Below are 23,138 nucleotides of genomic sequence, written 5' to 3' on the forward strand. Positions count from 1 at the left end.
CTTCACTTCCTGTAAAAAATTATGCTCAACAGAAGCAGCTACATGTGAAACACAGGCGTAAACCCCCCCGGACACTATATCAGAAGAGAGAGAGAGAATGGATAACTTCTTTATCACCTCATGAAGACTTTTCCCCTCTGAATGACATGGCATTGTAGGTAAGATCCATCATGCTTTTCTGCTTATCGTGCAACATTTAGTCTTTGCATTATCTTACATTTTCCCTCCACAGCTTCAGTCAACACTTGCCAGGGCCTTGTCTGTCTCTGATACGGTGTTAAAGGAGCTTTTTGACAAAATGCAATGCAACCACTGCAGCATCTACATTATATTTACTATTACTACCACTAAAAGTATTACTATACAAGCTACTACTAGGCCTACTGCTTCTACTACACACACATGGTTCATGAAGAAAATTCATTTTTGTACACAGAGCATCCTAAATGTAAAATATACTGTGCTTTATGCATGCATACTGCAGTGCTCACATACTTTTGGAACCACAACCACTCATTTTCTTTCTTTATTTTCATTTGTTTAAGCATGTAAAAGTCTCTTTGAGATTAAAATATCACAAAAAGTGTTTGAGAAATACAAATTTATACCACCACAAGTGTTAGGACATATTTCATTATATGTATATGTAGAAAAAAAAACAAATTGTTATAGTATTATCTTCATATGTACTGTCTGAGCCATAATTTTTGCACCTGCAACACTTAAAAATCAAATATTTAAGCTACTTATATCATTTTATACACATCAATAAGTTGTATGATTTCAACTCAAGTGTCTACATATTGTATATTTCATCATTATAAATCATTTTAATGAATTTCCTGATACATTGTATAGGCTCGAGGCCCTGTAACAGCCAGAGGAGCAGCCATGGACGCCCTGGCTGTCAGTGGAATACAGCTTTACAGCCCAGAGAAACACTTTGACCAAATAGTGGACATCAGAGCAGAGAGACACGAGCACCTGCGAGGACGCAACAACGTGACCTCGTGTCGCAGCCCTACGAGACAGTTTGACACCAAGCTGATAAAGAATGATCTGAAGGAAAAGAGGCATCTTGAATTTCTGAGGAGGAGATCAGTGAGCCCGGAGCCGAATACAAACTCTTCTACCAGGAGAAAACCTTCACCGAAGACATTTTCAATGAAATATCACAGCAGCAAGTCAGAGACATTGCATACAAATGTACAAAATAGTCCCCCTAATGGGAGGCATCCAATGATGATTTTAACACCAAACAGCAGCGTAACTGACGGCCCAAGCACCAGCGACTGGGTAAATATGCTTAGACGTTATTAGAAGTGTTATTTCACCTTCATCTTTCCATGTTCACAGGGTATAATATACCTGCATCTTCCTCTCTCTCCTCGTGTCCTCAGGCTTCATTATGGACAGAACAGGTAACACTGATAAAGCAAGAGAAAGGCCATGCAAGGAAGCAAGCATCTACCTCCACACCAGCCATAAAGGAGTCAAACCAGAACAGGACAAAAAGCACACGAGAGAATAGTTTTAATGGTAAAAGTCTTGCATATAGTTGCATATTTTCACCGTCAAATTATTTCTCATACTCATAATAATGCTTTTCTTTCTGTCAAGGTCAAAAGACGAGCATCAAAACATTCATCCAAACAGAAAAGATTCACCAAAAACAGATACTGCGAGAGACTAGTATGCAGACGGAGTGAGTTTAATTTAAATCTCAAATATGATATCTGTAATCAGACTTTTTATATATTTCTATAATGAGATATTTTCTTCTGTGCAGGTCTGGTTTTGTCACCATCAAGGAGTCAGTAAGTTTCACAACTGTTGGGGTTTTACATCTAAATTGCATATTATAAAAAAATAAGATGTAATAAAATATAACTGTTTGAATGTCTCTCTTATTTCTCACATAATAGGATCTTCAGAGGTTAAATGACTACTTGCAGGTAAACCAAACAATTCTTTTCCAAATCAATTCTGTGCTTTATTGCTTTTCTTAAAAGCAGGACAGATGCAATAACACATTCCTCCTCTAATAAATGAAAAGTTAAATTTATAAGCTATATAGCTCACCCTTTCTCAGTTAAACACACTGAGGCTGATACAGCCTCACCTGGTCTGTATGACCTTTGACCTGTAGCTAAATGATGGCTAACGTTAGCTAGACTTTGCTGTGTAATGTTAACTGACATTGCAGAAACAAGGTTGTGACTTTTCTCTACTTGTGCTACTGTTAAACTACATTTTACCATTTACTATCATCACATAATTGTCACTTGTGGCTACAGTGGCTGTTAATAAGCAAAAGTTAGTTTTGCTTTGTTTATATGATCTGAAGCTACTGTATAGCCCGTAGTTTATGGTGGGTAATGTTATCTAGATTTAGCTGTGTAGCTGACATTACTGAAATGAGTTTGTGACTTTTCTCTTTTTGTGCTACTGTTACACTACATTTTACCATTTACCATTATCCCATAATTGTCCCTTCAATGGCTGTTAATAAGAAAAAGGTAGTTTTGCTTTGTTTATATGATCTGAAGCTACTTTAAGCACCATACTGTGTGAAGTAAATTAATTTAATAATAAAATAAAATAGAAAAAATACTAGTTTTATTTTCAGAGTACATGAGATCATGATGTGGTGAGCGTAATTTAAATATCAGGTTACTTTCAAACTGTAACAGAAGATGCTGACTGGCTTTAGTTACACATTATATATTATTATCTGCATGTTGTTGTTGTTTTTCTGCCAGGAGGCCCTGTGGCGAGAGGAAGCTGTGAAGAAGAAGCTGGCAGCCCTCCAGGAGAGCACGACGAACCTCATGAACTCCTCCTGCAAGATATGGACGGTGAGACTCTCCATCAGTATGCACGGGCTATCATCAATGTGTTTCACAGTTACACTTTCCAAATACCACATCTCTTGTTTTATAAGGTCATGCTGTTTCTTTAGCTCCCTGGTTGACATTACACTGAAAATGTCTTTTGTCACAGTCGAGCGCACACAGCAGCAGTGTATGGCGGCAGCTGCCTCAGGAAGGCCTATGCAGTCTGTGGTTTGGAGCTTCCTGCTTCCGCTCTAGCTTATACAACATAGGACAAGTGCAAAGCTGTCATTCTCATACAGGAAGGGCGTGACAGTCAGCAGTTAATATAATTTATAGGTGCTACTGTGTGCATCCTCATTAGATCTCTTTTAGCGTTACCTTATTGTTTTTTAATTTGAGTTTGAACAGGATCTAGAAGTTGATTTAGTTTAAATAATTCATGCTTTTTCATTCTCACTCAGGTATGTTATTGTCACGCAACGTATTTGTTATCAGTATATGTTTCCACGCTCATAACAGTGTGCAGTGATCTTTCCTCTGATTGCTGCAAGTTCCCTTTGTGCACCAGTGAGCGCAGACAGTGAAAGAACATACTGTCACAGACTCTGGTAGATGAACCATTAAGTTTTCCATCTGTAGGCTGCAGCGTGACAGTCAGTCATTTCCTTTTCTAACCCACACAGGCTCGCTGCAGCGAAGATCTGCTGAGAAACAAGATCAAGGCTCTGGAGGCGCAGCTGCAAGTCTGCCTGCAGGTAAGAACAGCAGCAGCTGGTGGTAAAGAAGCAACCACTGAGTGCTTTTTTATATATTATTTCTATGCAACAACCCAAATATTTTGTGCTACAACCCAACCTGCTCGACACTTTCACGCAGTGTGGTTTTGGTTTGTAAGCATTTGTAGGTTTAACCCAGCAGTGTTGTGTCCTTACAGAAGTTTCCTAGAGATGGAGTGAAGAAACTGGTGATACAGATGGAGAAGCAGAAGCTGGTGTATGAGGAGAGGGCACTGGTCGCCCTGCAGAAGGTCACACAGGAGAAAACTGAGGCGCTCAGCAAGGCTGAGACGATGCAGGTCAGATATCTAACGTTTCTATTTAACTATGCAGATTACTTATTTGGTGATAAATGTGTTCTGTTGACATATTGCAGCTGGATTTTGAAGACACTTTGTATTTTCTTTTTCCCCACCAGGAAGCGCTAATTACAGCAAAGGCAGAGGCACAGAGGTGGCAGAGCCTTTGTGAGGAGCTGAAGCTGAACTCTGGACAGCTCAGGGAAAACCAACACCTCAGTAATGAACAGCTGCAACAGCTGCACAGCCAAGTGGAGGTACGGTATAGTCTGTGACCATGTGGATTGGCCTGAAGTTTCAATGTAAATGGTGGTGAAAAATGTGTGTGTGTCCCGTGCAGCTGTCCAGAAGCAGAGAGGCCGAGCTGAGGGACGAGGTAGTGTCGTTGAGACAAGAGAAGAAGGAGCTACAGTACAACATGTGCCTGCTGGAGGAGGACAACCAGGGTTTAAGAGAGGAAATCCAGCACCTCAGAGGCAAGACTCTTTTATACCGAGTGCTCTCTGTAACGTTTAAAATACTGCAGAGGTAACACGGATCTGCTTTCTATTTCCTAGATGGCAGCAACGAGAGCGAGGACGTCATGACGCTAGGGCGTCTGACGTCAGAGGAAGCAGAGCCACGGCTGACGGCGAGGAGAGACTCTCGGGTGGAGGAGCAGCTCCGTAACACTCAGGAGAAACTCCAACTCAAGGAGAGAGAGGTAAAGTGACGGTAGCACGGTGTATTCTAGCACATTCACAAGTTTTGTTTCACCTAGAACTGCCACACAGGTGATAATTACAGTTTCACATAATAAGATATACACAAGATGAGTCAAAGATAATATCCCACTCATTTACAATTTCTACAATGTGTTGTGCAGAGACTGGTGCATAATGAGAATTTAATTTGTGTTTATTGACAAAACAAATCAATTAAATTAACTCAGCTTCCACTACCACTCAGCTCATGCTTTGTGCTTTTAACCTTTCCTTTAGTTTGTTATCTAGTTTTTTTGCATATAAAAGTTCTGCAAAGTTACAAAGTCCACAGCAAAGGGAGTTACTCCCCCCACAGAAACACTATTCCTGAACTGCCTGAATTGCCTTGATTTAAGTCCCGCCTTTTCTTCCGTAACGTAGTGATGTCACCAAGTAATACATTTGCATAACGGCTAGTTTGGGGTTGGGTCTAGAAGGGAGCCTGCAATCTGCGAAATCTGATCTGAGATCTGCTAAAACTATCGCAAGAATCGCTGCCCAACGACCTATCCTAACCTTAACTATTCAAGGTCAATGCTTAACCCTAACAACCTCGCAAGAGTTTCCTAAGTTTGCAGGCTCCCTTCTAGACACAACCCTAGTTTGTCACACCCTCAAACAAGTAAGGGATAATGTACAGCGAGCCGGTCATTGTTGTGAAATAAACCCTGACAGGACGATGCGGCACTTGGGGGTCTTGCATCTCCTTGAAGGGGTTTATTTCACAACAATGACCCACTAGCTGTACATTATCCCACTAATTACACGGCTACTTACCTAAAAAATCAATAACTTGACGCAAAAACGGCCCGCCAGAGTCCGACATCAGAACTGCGTCCATAGCAACTGTCGGTTATACATAGCAACGGTCTGCTATAAAGAAAAAAGCACACTCTGGCTTTCTAAAGATCACCTGGAGTGTAAATGTATTTCTAATGGGTTGCAGCCAAATCTGATCTACATACATGACCCTTCCATATGGCGCGTGTGTGTGTGTGTGTGTGTGCGCAGTGCGAGGAGCTGCAGACAGATCTGCATGCCATGGAGCAGGAGTGTCAGTCCAGCCAGGCCCGGCTGTCGCAGTGCAGGGACGAGCTCCGGCAACTCAGCCACCGCCGCAGGACATCGGTGAGCTGTGTGTGTATAAATGTGTGTGTATGTGTATCTGTATCTGTATATGTGTGTGTGTGTGTGTGTGTGTGTGTGTGTGTGTTTAGGGGAATTCAAATGTCCTTGCTATACTCAAATGCTCATTTGCCCTTACACTGTCATTGTCACATTTTCTGTACCCATTTATTTTGCTTCCTTTTTGCTGCAGCTACAACATCAGCAGTAACGACTGTGATTCCTCTGTGACGTATAACTTTGACATTTCTTCCCTCTTTATTTAGACGCGGCGTTGCTCTTGGTTGAAGGTGTGCATGTTCGTCCTTCTTCTCCTCGCTGTGGCGGGGGTCGCCATGTTGTGGCTGTGGCATCCTCCTTTCAGAGAGCAAGTTGAAGACCTGTACTCGGACATAGAAACACGTATTGAAGACTATCTCACGGAGATGGCGTCTCCTCAACACTCAGGCTGTTTTAGACCGATATGATGATGTCACTGCTCAGGAACTTTGTTTCTGTTTTAAAATAAGATTTCTTTTCTAGGATGTAGTTTGTTGATATTTTTGTATTTTATACAATTTTAGACTTGGAACTCAGAGTGTGTGTGAAAATGTTGTGTTGACATGTGTAGGATGTTCTGATACAAGTGAACACTTCCAGTGTGAAAAATGTTTGTTTGCAACAATGAAAAACATGTTAAAAGTACTGTCACATGTTGTCTGACGTTAATGACATTTTAAGAAGCTGTGAGTCAATAATATCAACCAAAATAGTCAGAACTCAGGAAAATAGGAAGTATCCTTCATACTGTAAACAGCTTATTTCGTCGAAACAAGCACCACCTTGAATTATTAAAAATCATTTAAAATAAAGACAAAACGTGATTCTTTCAGCTGTTGCTCTCAGTAATAGAAAGAAAGGAGAGTAGGCACTCAATAAAAGAGCCATTCGAGTTTTGCATTATGAGAAATAAAGAAATATTGTTACTATAACAAATGCTACTGTTTGTGGAGTTTTTTTGAAAACATTTTTTAATCTTGGTGAGTTCAAATTACATAAAGTGTCACTGGTTAGAGTCTTGAGATCTCCATTAGTGAAGACATTGTAAAGAACGACCACACTTTAAGGGATAGTTCTGGTGTTTTGAAGTGGGGTTGTATGAGGTACTTATCCATAGTCAGTGTATTACCTACAGTAGATGACGGTCGGCACGCCTTCAGTTTGGAGAAATAGACAGGAGTTACAGCACGGAAGCAAAGCGATGTACTGCTGTGGACGGGGCCGGCAGCAAAACACAATTTAGACACCTAAAATAAAGACCCACCTAAAAAAGTCAATATCAGTTTAAGTGTACGCTATATTTAGAATATTTTTAGGAGGAAGCATAGATGGATTCAACAGTTTCACAGCAAGGTAAGGCGGTGAAAATATTCTAAATATAGCGTACACTTTGACTGATATTGATTTGTTTTAGGTGGGCCTTTCTTGTAGGTGGCTAAAATACGTTTTGCTGTCAGCCCCGTCCACATCAGTACATCGCTTTGCTTCAATGCGGCAACTCCTGTCTGTTTGTCCAAACTGGGGGCGTACCGACCGTCATCTACTGTAGGTAATACGCTGACGATGGATAAGAACCTCATACAACCCCACTTCAAAACACCCAAACTATCCCTTTAAGTTGGTGCCGACTTAGAGACTAAATATACCACTGGACTCATCCACACTTACCCTCTTAAATCTGGTATAAATAAACATGATTGTCACTGCAAATATCAGAGGGAGAACCATCCCCATCAGACCTCACCAGTGTTCAGCTTTAATTGTCTTGTGTGATGGCACTGTGTGGTAACTACCAGCTGCTCATGTCAATGCTAAAATGACAGAATGATATGTTGTAAAAATCTACCCAAATGTTCATGAAACTGACAGACATGACACACGGCAGCGTCTATTGTCTGATTACACTCAAACTCAGAGACAAAACACGCCATTGTTCATTGTGTTCGGTTTGTTTTAACTGTTCCAGATAAAGCTCCATTATCAGCAGGAACTGACACAGCACATCCACATACACACTGATCTTGATCTTTCACCCACCTTTACCTGCATGTTCCCCAAATACACCACGGCTCACTGAAGAGATGGATCCCAGCTGGGCGGAGGTCAGTCTCCTGGTGAAACAGGCACTGAAGGTAAGAGCATATATGCAGATGAGTGAGGAGGTTTTTTTGTAACATATTTCACAATCTGACTAAGAGGATGTTGCCAAACTCTCTTTTACTTACAGAGTGATAATCGTCTGCAAGATGAAGACGGCGGTGCTGCTGTTTGTTGTGGGGTTGTGCGTGTTGAACGTCACATCTTCCCTGAAAATCTGCGCTTTCAACGTGCAGAGCTTCGGTGAATCGAAGGCAAACAACAAGAGGGTTATGGGGATTCTCCTGAAGGTACTGTATGTGTGCAACAACTAGAGCAACATAAAAACAGAACTAGGCACCTGATGGATCTTTCTTTTCTTTCTTTTGCTCCCCAGATCCTTTCTCGGTGCGACTTGTGTCTGATTCAGGAGGTCCGAGACTCTAAAGGAGCAGCAATACGAGCTTTGGTTAAGGATCTTAACGGGTGCGAGCTTCCTTTGATTCAAAACCTGCAAACTTAGTGGTTTAGGGCTAGGGGGGCAGCGGATGTTCAGCTGTAGATCATAGAGATAGTCAACAGTAGCTGTCACATAGAAGTGGTGTACATCATCTGAAAGCTGGGAACCTAAAGATTAATTTGTGAGGCTGTTCATCTCTGTGTGTCACGTTGTTCTAGTTATAAATCAGAAAGAAAAACATAATTGATTAATTAAAATAAGTTGTGAGAGTGTATAAGGGTTTAGAACATTATGATAGAAGTATATGAAGGTCATTCTCGTGCTCTATTATGTCTCATAAATTGTTGCAGACATTTTTGGGGTTGATACCATTTGTAACACAGATCTAGTGCTAAATTTAACCATTTTTTACCACTCCAGAATTGATAAATATGATCAATAATCCCTCCAAAATACCACATTAAGACACCAAGACCTTGAGGAACACCGTAGAAAAAGCAATGCTGCTTAAAAAACGTTTTGACATTTGGAGATTTCTGCAAGAATTGTATTTTTCGGCGATTGGATGGCGAGCACTTCTGTTGTGTAAACTGCTCAGAAACCACCTTATTGTCAATCTACCTAGAAAAGCCATCCATCCTCTGAATGCTCTAGGTCTCTAGTTTGTGGCTATAATTTTCTTTCACATATCTTGAGGTCAGAGGTCAAAGGACCCCTTGAAAATGGCCAGTATCTTCACTCTAGTTTTAAAACTGAGCCTGCAACAACCTCTGAAATACAGAACAGCGGCTGGACCCGCCGGCAGGCCGTCAAAGGGGTTACACCTCCTTGTCACACCTTCAACTTTAAACTCATTTATGTTGTTATCAGCAGGTTTGACAAATCCAACTCGTACTCCTATGTGGAAAGTGAAAGGCTGGGGAAGAAGACCTACAAGGAGCAGTATGTCTACATTTACAGGTAACCCATAATGAAACACGACACGTTGCTGTTAACGGTCAGTTTAACGTGAGCGACATCCTTAATGCCGTCTTGTTCCCTCTTCTCCAGGAACAATGTGCTGACGGTCAAAGAGCATTATCAGTATCCTAAACTAGAACCAGAAGGGACCAATGAAACGGATGTTTTCTCCAGAGAGCCTTTCATCGTTCGCTTTCACTCCCCAACGACATGTACGAGGAAACAAAAGGCATCTTTGCAATTATATACATGATAAAAAATTTGCCTCATTTATACACACTAAAGTTTCACGAATATAGACTTTCTTTTCCTGGTTTTGAAAAATCCGGATGTTAGGTGGATCACAACACCTTATCCAGATGAAAAAAGCAAAAAAAAAAAAAAAAAGCAGAATGATAAATGCCAGAAACCAAGCTGAGCTCATGAGGTAACAATAACATCTGAAATAACAGATTTAATGGATGTAGAGGAATAAAAGAGACGCTTACGCAGGCATTCAGAAACCTGGATAATATCATAATTATTATGTACAGTATACAGGGATATAGGGATGGGCGATAATTCAATATGATAATTGATGGATGAAATCATTAGGGCTGTCAATCGATTCAAATATTTAATCACGATTAAGCGCACATTATTTATCTGTTCAAAATGTACCTTAAAGGGAGATTTGTCAAGTATTTAATACTCTTATCAACATGGGAGTGGACAAATATGCTGCTTTATGCAAATGTATGTATATATTTATTATTGGAAATCAATTAGCAACACAAAACAATGACAGATATTGTCCAGAAACCCTCACAGGTACTGCATTTAGCATGAAAATATGCTCAAATCATAACATGGCAAACTGCAGCCCAACAGGCAACAACAGCTGTCAGTGTGTCAATGTGCTGACTTGACTATGACTTGCCCCAAACTGCATGTGATTATCATAAAGTAGGCATGTCTGTAAAGGGGAGACTCGTGGGTACCCATAGAACCCATTTACATTCACATATCTTGAGGTCAGAGGTCAAGGGACCGCTTTGAAAAATGGCCATGACAGTTTTTCCTCATCAAAATTTAGCGCAAGTTTGGAGCGTTGTTTAGTGTTTTTTGCGACAAGCAAGTATGACATGGTTGCAACCGATGGATTCGTAGGTTTTTCTAGTTTCATATAATACCAGTATCATCACTCTAGCTTTAAAACTGAGCCCGTAACAACCTAAAAGTCACTAGTTGCGTTAATGCATTAAAGAAATTAGAGGCGTTAAAATGAATTTGTGTTATTATCGCGCATATATATCGAGATATCGTGATACACAATTATGTCATCTAAACAGATAATAACAAACACATGTTAACTCAAATTTCTCAGAAAATCTGATCATTTTGCTTCTTCATTAAATGAGAAAATACTTTTCATTTGTCAAGTATTTAATTCACACAGGAGAATACAAAAGTAGGATTTATCATGTGGTTATTTCATAGAGACTATTTGTTTATGGAATTACAAGAAAACATGCTATATCGTGATATATATCGTTATCGAGATATGAAATGACTTAAAAGACAGAAGATTTTGTTCGTATCGCCCAGCCCTACAGGGATATTAATAATCAGGGTTCTCTGTGTTCAATGTGAACACCGGATCCCAAATATGAGCAAAACCAGGAAAGTCTGCACGTAAACACGTTCATGTATGACGTATCATAAATGTTTTGTTTGTTTTTTGCAGCGGTGAAGGATTTTGTCCTGATTGGGCAGCACACCTGTCCAAGAAACGCCATGAAGGAGATTAATGAACTGTATACGGTCTTCAAAGGGATTTACAAGAAGTGGAACACTGATGTAGGTTATTTTTACTTTTTATCTTGGTCAGACTTCTTCGCCTCCTATTGGTTTCTTTCTTCCACATATGATGAAATATTAGAGTAATTTCGATTTGTTGAACTTCCCCTTTTTTGCTTCCTTTCGTTCACCCAGAACGTGATGATCTTGGGCGACCTGAACGCCGGCTGCAGCTACGTCACCATTAAGGGCTGGAAAGCCGTGCGACTGAGGAGTGACCCCAGATTTCGCTGGTTAATCGGAGACGAGCAAGACACTACTGTCCGTGAGAAGACGCGCTGCGCCTACGACAGGTCAGTGACCTCTGAACATTGAACTACATAAAGTCACTGAAGTAGTACTAAACGATTACTTTGCATGTACACTCTCTATAAAGATATTATGGTGAGACACTACAAGCAAAAACATTGATTTTCATGCACTGGTCAATTTTAAGATTTTGGGTTGTTTTGCTTCCATACTAGGGCTGTGTGTTGGCAAGAATCTGGCGATACGTATCATGATACAGGGGAAACGATTCAATATATTGCGATACAATAAGCATGGTGATAAATTGTGATTTTTTCAAATTTTATTTTAGGAAAACTGTCATAATACAAAGAACACACCAGAAATACACAATTTTAGAATAGGCAAAAACAACAAATGTATACTGCATACAAAAAACTGTTTTTTTTGCCCCAAACTGCATGTGATTATCATAAAGTGGGCATGTCTGTAAAGGGGAGACTCGTGGGTACCCATAGAACCCAGAGGTCAAGGGACCCCTTTGAAAATGTCCATGACAGTTTTTCCACATCAAAATTTAGCGCAAATTTGAAGCGTTATTTAGCCTCCTTGGCGACAAGCTAGTATGACAGGGAACCTGGTACCGATGGATTCATTAGGTTTTTTAGTTTCATATGATACCAGTAACTTCACTCTAGCTTTAAAACTGAGCACACTACGACAGATTGAATAGTGGTTGGGCCCGATAGCAGTAAAGAGGTTAATAAAAAATCGATACAGTGAAGTCATTCTGAAAGTGTATGCATATTAGCACATATTTAATAAGATAATGCCTCATTTGCATATTTAAACAACACATTTCAGAAAACTTGTAATACAAAAATAATTGCCTTAATGTAAGAAATGAGCTGGGAAGTTTCATGGTGGTATCTATTAGTTACTGTATTCACCTGCCATGTCTCCCATTAAGATTGTTTTAGGGCTTTCTGCTGCCTTACATTATGGTGTTTACATTCTCAAACAGGATCATCGTCCATGGACGTGAGATAATTTCCAGTATAGTGCCAGGTTCAGCTCAGCCGTTCAACTTTAAGGAGAGTTTCCATCTCACAGAGGAGGAGGTAAACATTTCATACTGTGTATAAATATACCCGTCTTTAGTTCAGTTAATAATGAGCATTAATGCTGTTCTTTTGATGGCACTTTCAGGCTCTCGAGGTGAGCGATCACTTCCCTGTTGAAGTTGACCTGAAGCCCAACCACCGCTACCGCCTCCGCAATGAGCTGTAGGACGACCATCAGCAAAACCAGGATGTGTTGATTTTAACTGTTTTACTTGATTTTAGTTGTCAAAAAATAAATCAAAGTTCCCAACAAAACATTCACTGACAACAGCTGTTTTTTTTTAATGACTCCAACTCATCATGAAAGTGTCACTGCACTCATCTCAGTTACATAAACATGAATTGTTTCAGCGTGAAGGAACTGCGACGTTCAGCTGCTGGAGTTTATGTAGTGCATCTGAAACCAAAACCACATCAAAGCTGACATCATTTTATCAGCTCACGAAGGTAAGTTCCTGCAGCAACACAGAACATTACTTTGGTGATTTCACTATTTATAGAGCCATACTTCTTGCACATTCTGATTATTTTCAATTTTTACGGTCTGGGTTACATAATGTAGACATTTTGAGGTATGTGTTTAACCAAATCTATTAGTTTTAAAGTGTAATTTATGCACCGTGTGTTTGACAGGAAGCCACCTTCAGCGACAACAGATTAGAGTTACTTCGCGCTCTCTTCCTTTCTGAGAGGAGATTATCTGTGGCAATGCAGTAATGTTTGTCTCGATGTAACTATACAAACTGTTGTTCTCCCTGTTTGAAAAGATGGAGCAAAGTTTTGCTGATCTACTTAGTGATGCTTTTCCAGGTAAGAAATATGTCTTATACGTATAAGTACTGTGGCATTTACTTTATTTTTAAAACTATTTATGGAAGTATTTAATGTTCAAATGATGATGTTGTTACAGAACAGACTGAAGGAGATTTGGACTTTGAGAATTTAAATTTTGAGGAAGACAAAACAGAAATCTCTCAAGAAGAGTTACTCACAAAGGAAGATGAGGCTCTGCAACAGGAAGCAACTGCAGTTGTGTTTAACATGGAAACTACAGATATATACAAGGCTGAAAATGTTGATGAAGAGCAGTGTGAGAGCGATGAGGAGGGTTTTGAAGGGGTCATGAGCAGGGACAAAACACCGGAGGAGGATTACACAAGCTCGGATGGAGAGTCTGAAGAGGAAGGCTCTGTCTCTGGAGAAGAGGATGACGAAGATGATGTGGGAACAGGAGAGAAACCAGGGGATTTGCTGAGGTCGGTTCGCTGCGGCGACGAGTTTCGCGATGCTAATGAAGAGGACAGGATCTTTGCCGAGGGACAACCTCTGGCCCCGGAGGGCGCTAGAGGCCCTCAAGTTAGAAATGAGGAGCGAGGTGAGAGCGAGAGCGACGAGGAAGTGTCCTATTTTGAGAGAGTCCCCGAACGTGGTGGTGAGATGATGATAAGAGGTGAGGGGATTGAAGAGGACGAGCAGGAGAGTGAAGAAGAAAAGGAGTGTGATGGCATGAAAATCGAAGAAGAAGAAGATGTTCTCGCCGTGCGCTTCGAGCAGGAGCTTGAGAGTCCTTGCGGAGACGGCCCAGCGAAAGCCAATCCGGAGTTTCCAGAAATATCAGTGCAAAGTCTGCAGGACCTCATTGACGAAGTTGACAGCGAGGAACGTGGAGAGAAAGTGAAGGATTTCTCAGGGGAGGAGCACCAAGACGCAGGAGAGAGCTTTGCAGATTATCCCTCAGACTTTTCTTCATGTGAATATGTAGAAGACAGAGGAAGAAATCAAGAGAGTGAGTGCCAGTCGAATGCCTCGGCTTGTGCATCTGACGGTGGTTACAGCCTGGAAAGTGCTGTGACGGATGGAACGTGGATGGGAAGAGCTGAGGACGCAGACGAGGAGGCAGACGGGTATCTGTACAGCCAAGATTTAGAGGTGGATGCTGATGAGAACGCAGCTGTAACGACGGTCGATGATGGAAGTGAGACAGGTGAGAGTGACTCCTACACCTCCAGTGATGATGAAGAAGAAAAGAGGAGCGATGAGGAACTATCTGATAGTTTGTGTCATCATCTTGAAAGCAACAAGCCACAGGAGGAGACTCACAGTGGGAGCAGTGCAGCGTTTCCTGACTACTACGACAGAGCAAATCCAGCAGATTTCAACATAAACTGGAATCTAGACGTGTTGACAACCGACCCCTTCCTGTCTGAAGACCTGTTAACCACAGACGAAGTGGAAACGCCGCTTTCAGATGTGACTCAGCGTCCTGCAGAAGACGACAACAGCTACTCAGTGGTGCAGAGAGGGGACGCAAAAACAACAAGCCCCTCCAACCAGGGATCCCTGGATGACAGCTTCTTCTTCAACGCTGAACCCGAAGCCTCCGGGATCACCGAGCTGGGGCAGCTGGGAGACGACGAGTACGAAGAGGAGAGGAACTGGGAACAAGAGCAGCAGAGGATCAAGGCTTTTTACGAGTTTTATGACGACAGCGATGGGGAGAATGAAAGAGAAGGTGGGTGAAGATGATGAAGGGTATGATTTTTATATGGAATAACATATTCATCAGTTTTTCATTTGTGCATTTTTATAGGGAGGCAGATAAAAGTTCAGTTTTGTGCGGAACCATTGTCTCAAGTCATTCACTATGAAACTGACAGGTGAGTAGATATATTCAACTTTTTTTACAACCTGAGATTTGACGGATCCAAACAAAAAAACAACTGTATGTCTGCTTCCTCGTTTCTCAGCAGTGACAGAGATTCACTCAGCAGCTCCACAGAAGGGGAGGAGGACCCGGACTCTGCAGAAACATATGAGGTTTGCATGTGGACACATATGAAAACTATAATGGAGTATTAGGGCCACATTGAGGGAAAATAAATAAATCTGAGATTTCGAGAATAAAGTCATAATATTATAAAGTAGTAATGTTATTTTAGAGGGGAAATAGAGGAAATGAGGAACGTGGAGCATTTTGTGAAGTTATACTTTAGTTTAGGTTTCACAAATAACCAAATACTTCATCTTTTGGCAAATCAGCACCACATTATCATCAGTATCAGAACCTTGAAAAGATTGTGCAAGACACTACATTTATTCCAAAAAAAGAACCACACGAACCTGTGGGAAACCTGGGGGCCTCTTTTGTGGAGGAGGAAATGACTTTTTTTCTTGTAATATTATGACTTTATTCTCAAAATCTCAGATTTTTTTCCCCCTCAATGTGGCCCTAATACTCTGTTGTAGAAAACACATGAACACATGCTCTAGATATTTTTTAACTGCTTTGCCTTTGTCCAGGAATTGCAGGAGCCCGACGACGCCACACAAACGACCCTGGCTTGTGACCCCCCGAACACTCAGCTACCAGAGAACGTACCAGATCTCAGCAACACACACATTTGTACCAGGAAACACAAAGTGTGTACTCACTACCCTTTACTGAACATTCACTTTGTTCCTGAATAGTTTGGTTACGTTTGACCTCTCTGTTCTGTCCTTTGTGCCCGCAGTGTTTCGACATGCTGAAGCTGACGCTGAAGATGGGTCTGGTGATACTGACGGGACTGATCATGTTCTGGTTTGCCACGGACCAAACAGGCTGGTTCAACCATGTGTTCTTTTAGGTCAAAACCTAAATATTGTTCCTTTAAGCTTTTTCACATGCTTACAGGTGATGAAAGAAAAATCCAAAATGACAATATTTTCCTGTACAAATGCTTTGTAAAGTGCTAAACATTCAAATATGTGTTCTGTTGTTTGTAACATGCAATTTTGTGCTTAATAAAGATCTAGCTTTGTTTACAATGATGCTGATGTATTTGTATGAACTGTAGATAAAGTCATGGTCCCACTTTTTGTAAGTAATGTAGATTATATCAGGGCTAAATAGGCCTAAATCTTTAAGGAATCTAATGTTGTGGACAATAACTCAAGTATACAGTTTTGAGATACTTGTACTACTTAAGTAGTTTTCTGTTTCTTCTCTTCATCATCACAGAGAGAAATATTGTACTTTAATCTTACAGTTATATTTACTAACTTTGAATGTAAAAGATACAACACAAAATGGAATATAACCCGTACATTTACTCAAGTACTGTCCTTAGTTACAATTTTGAGGTACTTGTACTTTACTTACTTTACTTTCTGCTACTTTATACTTCTACTCCACTACATCTCAGAGGGAAATATTGTACTACTATTTATTTTTGATTTACTACTACCATTACTAATATTTATTTTTTATTTACTACTACCACTACTATTTATTTTGTATTTATTACTACCGTTACTACATTACTACTATTTATTTTGTATTTACTTCTACCATTACTACTATTTATTTAATATTTACTACTAGCATTACTACATTACTAATATTTATTTTTGATTTACTACTACCATTACTAATATTTATTTTTATTTACTACTACCATTACTAATATGTATTTATTTATATAATTTATTTACTACTACATTACTACTATTTATTTTTTATTTACTACTACCATTACTAGTATTCATTTTGTATTTACTACTAGCATTACTACATTACTAGTATTTATTTTTTATTTACTACTAGCATTACTACATTACTAATATTTATTTTTTATTTACTACTAGCATTACTACATTACTAATATTTATTTTTTATTTACTACTAGCATTACTACATTACTAATATTTATTTTTTATTTACTACTAGCATTACTACATTACTAATATATATTTTGTATTTACTACTAGCATTACTAATATTTATTTTTTATTTACTACTAGCATTATTACTATTTATTTTTTATTTATTACTACTATTACTAATATTTATTTTTTATTTACTACTACCATTACTAATATTTATTTTTTATTTACTACTACCATTACTACTATTTATTTTTTATTTATTACTACTATTAATAATATTTATTTTTTATTTATTACTACCATTACTAATGTTTATTTTTTATTTACTACTAGCATTACTAATGTTTATTTTTTATTTACTACTACCATTACTAATATTTATTTTTTATTTACTACTAGCATTACTAATGTTTATTTTTTATTTACTACTAGCATTACTAATGTTTATTTTTATTTACTACTAGCATTACTAATATTTATTTTTTATTTACTACTAGCATTACTAATGTTTATTTTTTATTTACTACTAGCATTACTAATGTTTATTTTTATTTACTACTAGCATTACTAATGTTTATTTTTTATTTACTACTAGCATTACTAATGTTTATTTTTTATTTACTACTAGCATTACTAATGTTTATTTTTTATTTACTACTACATTACTAATATTTATTTTTTATTTACTACTAGCATTACTAATGTTTATTTTTTATTTACTACTGGCATTACTAATGTTTATTTTGTATTTACTACTAGCATTACTAATGTTTATTTTTTATTTACTACTAGCATTACTAATGTTTATTTTTATTTACTACTAGCATTACTAATATTTATTTTTTATTTACTACTAGCATTACTAATGTTTATTTTTTATTTACTACTAGCATTACTAATGTTTATTTTTATTTACTACTAGCATTACTAATGTTTATTTTTTATTTACTACTAGCATTACTAATGTTTATTTTTTATTTACTACTAGCATTACTAATGTTTATTTTTTATTTACTACTACATTACTAATATTTATTTTTTATTTACTACTAGCATTACTAATGTTTATTTTTTATTTACTACTGGCATTACTAATGTTTATTTTGTATTTACTACTAGCATTACTAATGTTTATTTTTTATTTACTACTAGCAGTAGTAAATATCAGCCAGCTTGTGGCGCTGCTTCATTTCCGGAAACAAACTAGAATAGAAATGAGAAACCATAAAAGAAGAATGTGTCAAACGGAAACGGAAATGACGTAAGGCGCGAATGTTTTCAACACTTGGAATCAACAAAGGAGGGCGGAGTTTAGCTCTCTCCGTGCTCCCAAACTCCCGTTAGGCTCCACATTGGATCGTCGCCACCTCCCGCTCAACAAAACGAGCTTCCTCCTGCTCGTCATCGGCGGGAGGAGTTGTGTGTCTGTTGGTCTGTTGGTCTGTTAACCGAAACAAGAACTCACCGAGAAATAACACGTCAATCTAACCGGATAAAAGACAAGGCACAGAAGATGTCTTCGCTACGGAGTAAATCTGCGCAGGATATCAGCGACCTGCTGGATGAATACGGGATAAAACACGGACCTGTGGTCGGTGAGTGAGTCACAGTCAGTCAGTCAGTCAGTCAGTCAGGCAACAGGCAACGGGCACTTTGCGCCCGTTTTTGAATCTCGACAGATAACTTCACTTCAGAGGCCTCCTCCACTAAACTACCTGTTCACTACCTGTTCACTAACTACCTACCTCCTCTACCTGTTCACAAACTATACTCCAGATAACTTCACTTCACTTCACTTCAGAGGCCTCCACCTCTACCTGTCTCCTCTACCTGTTCACAAACTACCTGTCTCCTCTACCTGTTCACAAACTACCTGTCTCCTCTACCTGTTCACAAACTACCTGTCTCCTCTACCTGTTCACAAACTACCTGTCTCCTCTACCTGTTCACAAACTACCTGTCTCCTCTACCTGTTCACAAACTACCTGTCTCCTCTACCTGTTCACAAACTACCTGTCTCCTCTACCTGTTCACAAACTACCTGTCTCCTCTACCTGTTCACTAACTACCTGTCTCCTCTACCTGTTCACAAACTACCTGTCTCCTCTACCTGTTCACAAACTATACTCCAGTTAACTTCGCTTCACTTCACAGGCCTCCACCTCTACCTGTCTCCTCTACCTGTTCACTAACTACCTACCTCATCTACCTGTTCACAAACTATACTCCAGTTAACTTCACTTCACAGGCCTTCTCACTACTTGTTACCTGTTCATAAACTACCTACCTCCACTACCTGTTCACTAACTTTACTGCTGTAGCTGGTAGTTGGTGAATTTATGTGGTTTTCTTTGTGTTCATTATTGTCTGAAATTACTTTTTTTGTTTGTTCCCAGACACCACCAGAGGTCTGTATGAGAGGAAGCTGAAGGAGGCCATGGCCAAAGGGAAAAGAGTGAAACCTTCACCTGACAAAACCTACTACAGAGAAGAAGGTACCTGTTGTACTTTAATCTAACATAATATACATATAACATAATATACACTCTGAACAGCGTATACTACAGCTTTACTACAGCGATACCAGACTTTTTCAATTCAATACCGATACTTTCTGTTCCAATTTTACCAATACCGATTTCTTAAATTGGCATGTAATATTTTTCTTTTAAATAACGGTACTTTTTTGGACTTTTTGTTTTTTTATTATTACTTCATTGTATTTATGTTTATATTTTAGCCCAATATTTGTATACACTGTTTTATGTCTTAGATTCTCATTTTGCTTTGATTTGCATAATATTCTGTTTTATTTATAGCCTCCAGCCAGTTTTACTTCCTGTTTTTTGGTTTGGTTTTCCACTGAGCTTTTAGAAAGTGGGCCACTTAAGTACTGCAAATGTGGGAGTTATAGTGTAATAGAAATGTACATTTATCCTTATGTTTGTGTTTTCATTTCAGAGGAAGTCACCTATGAATACAGCAAGACACCTGTAAGTATCTCCATCCACACTGATTTTTTTTCATTACTCGCCTAATAAATAAATATAAATATTTGATAAAGAATGTTAGTAAAAATGTCCATTTGCATGTCAGCAACAATTTGATTACATAATTTTCCCACTGTCAATACAATTTAACAGGTCAATCTAAAAACCTAGTATTATTATTGACTTTGAAATTAGATATCAGTGCATCTCTAATCATTTAAGTTCACTATTGCTATGAGCTGCTAACCTTGTAGTTTGAGTGTCTGAGAGATTTTATTGCCTGATTTTAACAACAAAATAATCATGTCAATTATATTTATATAGACCAAAATCACATATTTTTCTATGAAATAGGATGTAATGCTCATTTGTTTTCTAATCTGATTGAAGGAAGGGCCAGAGATACAAATATATAAATTCAATTTGACATTAATCAAATGCAGCGACAGTTTAAGCTGTTAGGTATGCATTGTTTATGTCATAACACTGCTGTAAAACGTCACTACCTCTTATATCACTGCTTCCCATTTTGCAGGTGAGGAGTGAAGGCGCGGGAGACAGGTCAGTTCTCTTATTATCAGCTCCAAACATTCACTGCCTTTCTTCTATTTCAGTACATCAAATTAACAAATACAAATGAGTCTAATGACTTTTTTCTTGTCTATCTAGCTGGTCTTACACGAGGCCAGGACCAGAGTGTTATGAGAGGGAATTTGAACAAGAGTAAGTTATAATTATACTGTGTAAATATTTGCAGCAGTACAAATTGTTGTCTCAGTCAGTGAGGAGTAAACACACATTTACTGTTATCTGTCTCTCTGCAGGACGTCCTACACAAACTACTCGAGGTCGACGCCTGAATACAGAGGACGGGCTCCTGTTGAGGAGTAAGTGTAGTGTATAAAGTCAAATAGTGTCATCAGATGTTTTCAGTCTATTTAGGTTAAAATTTGCTATATTGTTTGTGTCACCTTTTTTTTTTTTTTTTTTTACTTTACTTCAGTACTTTTAGTACCTTACTTGACTATTACCATTTCATGCTACTTCAGGCTTCTACTCCCGTTACAGTTCAGAGGAAAATATTAGGCAGCTATAATTACTTTGAAGATTAAGATTTTACATACAAAATGTATGAGCATAATAAATCAACATAAAATAGATATAGTACCTGTAGTATTTTTTATATTGCTACTTTACTTTACTTCCTTTAACAATGATTAATTGTTTGGTCTATAAAATGTCAGAAAATTATGTTTAAAAAAAAGCTAGAGCCCAAGGTGACAGCTTCTTATTTTGTCCGACCAACACTCCAGAACCAGAAAGATGTGAAATTTACGACGGTTTAAAACAATTATTAATCATCAAAAGTCTTGCTGTTTTAAGTTCTGTTAAAATGACCTTGAGCACTGCAATTGTGATTTTTAGGTAAACCATCTCATCACCTCAACATTACAGTTGTTGGTACCAACGATGGTGCCAGTTTGTGATGGGGTATCTGAATGAGTCTAATTAATTGAATTCCCTTTCAGGCCCCACATGTACGACACGCCGTCCACTTACAGAAGCTCCTATTTGAAATCGACACCCATGAAACCTCAAGATGCTCCGAAGGCACCCAAGTCGTCTCGCCTCATCCCACTCTGGGTTCAGTTTGTGTTCTTCATCGCCGTGGCCGTCTTCCTCTACTTAGTTTTTTCCAATATGGAGACAAATGAATCCCTCAAAGGGATAGAATGATTTTTTTTTTTTTGTTTTTTTAATTCATGCTCACTTTTTACTTTATTGTGCATTTTAATTGGATGAATGTATTTGGGTTAATGCCTTTATTTTAGACATTGCTGAGATTGGGCTTTATGCAATATTTTTATGCTTTTATAATTATTTGCTTGCTGATGTTTATAGTTAAAATAGTCACCCAGCTTAACTACTAGATGAGGACGCCACTTTAAAAAGGACAGATCACTCAGAAACACACGGAATCCTTCCTCCTCTTACCTGGATCAGTTTCAGTGTGATCTGATGAACGTTTTGGAGATCATCGTCCACAGTTCGTCCACAGCACAGAGCACCCGCTGGTGTTTGGCTCGCAGTGCTGATGAATATGTCAAGAAATTGGGAAAAACTCAGTCCACATATGATGCCACAGTTAAACTTTAAATATCCACAGATCTTGATGTCAGCAATTTAAGGTCAGAGATGTCTTGTATTCAGAAAGAGACATTTTGATGTTTTGTTTGGCACATAGAGCGTCACAAACTGCAAATTAAATGCTAGTCAGCTCCACTGTGTTGTGGTGAGCCTCAGCAATTCACAGTGAATCTATCCACATCATACATATCCTATAATTTCAACATAAATCTCTCGTTAGACTTCATAGACCACTGTTAAAATTTAATTAAGATCATTTTTAATTTTGCTAGATTTTAAGCAACTTTTAGATATTTTTCTTTGCACATTAGACCGAATGTGTTCACATTTCAAAACCACTGCAGCTCAGTATCAAAAGTATTGCACCAGATCTATTTAGCGTCCCAAAATGTTGCTTTTTTTCAGTGTTACAATACTTGGTAATAATAAGGGCATCTAACGGTCTATGATTCTGTGTATATTGTCAATATGAAGATCGACTAAATCCTTGTAGTTTATATAATCTTGGGGTACAACAATGCTTCCATTTGTCAGAAATAATAATTAAAGAAGTACAGTTGGGACAAACCAGCTGTAATGCAAGTGCCTCCATGTTTTTTTAGGAATAAATTGGGATATAAGTATTGATGTTTTTTCAGCGTTTAATATAAGAAGTTGAGGTTTTATCTCGGGTAAAAAATATGAAATTGAAGTGTTTATACGAGCTGTAATGCCATGTTTATGCTTTGCTTCAGTTGAAATATCACATTTGTACTATCCAACATTTACGTCCTGTAGAGTTTGACGTGTTTTGTATTGCTGTTGCATAATTCAAACTATTAAAAGAGCTTGTATATGTAAATGTTTG

The 23,138-nt window shown here is 38.4% G+C and overlaps 4 protein-coding genes and 1 long non-coding RNA gene across 11 annotated transcripts; 4 read left to right on the top strand and 1 right to left on the bottom strand.

Moving 5' to 3' along the window:
- Window positions 1–6,755, top strand: LOC119489644 (TRAF3-interacting JNK-activating modulator). 2 transcript variants are annotated; one of them, XM_037772367.1, is made up of 14 exons: window positions 1–158; window positions 859–1,296; window positions 1,401–1,539; window positions 1,621–1,705; window positions 1,790–1,817; window positions 1,926–1,955; window positions 2,763–2,858; window positions 3,521–3,592; window positions 3,772–3,912; window positions 4,032–4,169; window positions 4,253–4,388; window positions 4,470–4,615; window positions 5,667–5,783; window positions 6,047–6,755. In XM_037772367.1, the coding sequence occupies exons 2-14, from the start codon at window positions 892–894 to the stop codon at window positions 6,245–6,247; spliced, it is 1,734 nt and encodes a 577-aa protein (XP_037628295.1). In that variant the 5' UTR covers window positions 1–158; window positions 859–891; the 3' UTR covers window positions 6,248–6,755. The 2 variants fall into 2 exon arrangements, with proteins under 2 accessions (XP_037628295.1, XP_037628296.1); XM_037772368.1 differs by having other exon boundaries at window positions 4–154.
- LOC119489652 lies at window positions 2,663–22,254 on the bottom strand. 2 transcript variants are annotated; one of them, XR_005207221.1, is made up of 5 exons: window positions 22,139–22,254; window positions 8,257–8,338; window positions 8,045–8,154; window positions 7,863–7,945; window positions 2,663–2,842 (listed from the first exon to the last, which is right to left on the bottom strand). It is a non-coding gene; the product is annotated as an uncharacterized LOC119489652 (long non-coding RNA). The 2 variants fall into 2 exon arrangements; XR_005207220.1 differs by lacking the exon at window positions 2,663–2,842 and adding an exon at window positions 5,931–6,160.
- Window positions 5,792–23,132, top strand: LOC119489650 (emerin-like). 3 transcript variants are annotated; one of them, XM_037772382.1, is made up of 8 exons: window positions 5,792–5,796; window positions 18,571–18,748; window positions 19,550–19,648; window positions 20,115–20,146; window positions 20,679–20,704; window positions 20,813–20,866; window positions 20,968–21,030; window positions 21,673–23,132. In XM_037772382.1, exons 2-8 carry the CDS (start codon window positions 18,667–18,669, stop codon window positions 21,878–21,880), a joined length of 564 nt encoding a protein of 187 aa, XP_037628310.1. In that variant the 5' UTR covers window positions 5,792–5,796; window positions 18,571–18,666; the 3' UTR covers window positions 21,881–23,132. The 3 variants fall into 3 exon arrangements, with proteins under 3 accessions (XP_037628310.1, XP_037628309.1, XP_037628307.1); XM_037772381.1 differs by lacking the exon at window positions 5,792–5,796 and having other exon boundaries at window positions 18,455–18,748; XM_037772379.1 differs by lacking the exon at window positions 5,792–5,796 and having other exon boundaries at window positions 20,118–20,146.
- dnase1l1l (deoxyribonuclease I-like 1-like) lies at window positions 7,707–12,751 on the top strand. The gene is made up of 9 exons (XM_037772377.1): window positions 7,707–7,951; window positions 8,047–8,206; window positions 8,293–8,381; window positions 9,229–9,315; window positions 9,406–9,527; window positions 11,042–11,154; window positions 11,290–11,447; window positions 12,407–12,503; window positions 12,592–12,751. The coding sequence occupies exons 2-9, from the start codon at window positions 8,066–8,068 to the stop codon at window positions 12,670–12,672; spliced, it is 888 nt and encodes a 295-aa protein (XP_037628305.1). The 5' UTR covers window positions 7,707–7,951; window positions 8,047–8,065; the 3' UTR covers window positions 12,673–12,751.
- Window positions 12,792–16,316, top strand: si:dkey-183p4.10 (neurofilament medium polypeptide). 3 transcript variants are annotated; one of them, XM_037772362.1, is made up of 7 exons: window positions 12,792–12,953; window positions 13,274–13,316; window positions 13,402–15,018; window positions 15,097–15,163; window positions 15,254–15,323; window positions 15,807–15,926; window positions 16,019–16,316. In XM_037772362.1, the coding sequence occupies exons 1-7, from the start codon at window positions 12,807–12,809 to the stop codon at window positions 16,130–16,132; spliced, it is 2,178 nt and encodes a 725-aa protein (XP_037628290.1). In that variant the 5' UTR covers window positions 12,792–12,806; the 3' UTR covers window positions 16,133–16,316. The 3 variants fall into 3 exon arrangements, with proteins under 3 accessions (XP_037628290.1, XP_037628292.1, XP_037628291.1); XM_037772364.1 differs by having other exon boundaries at window positions 12,916–12,953; window positions 13,422–15,018; XM_037772363.1 differs by lacking the exon at window positions 12,792–12,953 and having other exon boundaries at window positions 12,980–13,316; window positions 13,422–15,018.
- Window positions 23,133–23,138: the final 6 nt, after the last annotated feature.

The sequence above is a fragment of the Sebastes umbrosus genome, chromosome 6, assembly GCF_015220745.1.
Source record: "Sebastes umbrosus isolate fSebUmb1 chromosome 6, fSebUmb1.pri, whole genome shotgun sequence".
In the NCBI taxonomy this organism is placed as follows: Eukaryota; Metazoa; Chordata; class Actinopteri; order Perciformes; family Sebastidae; genus Sebastes; species Sebastes umbrosus.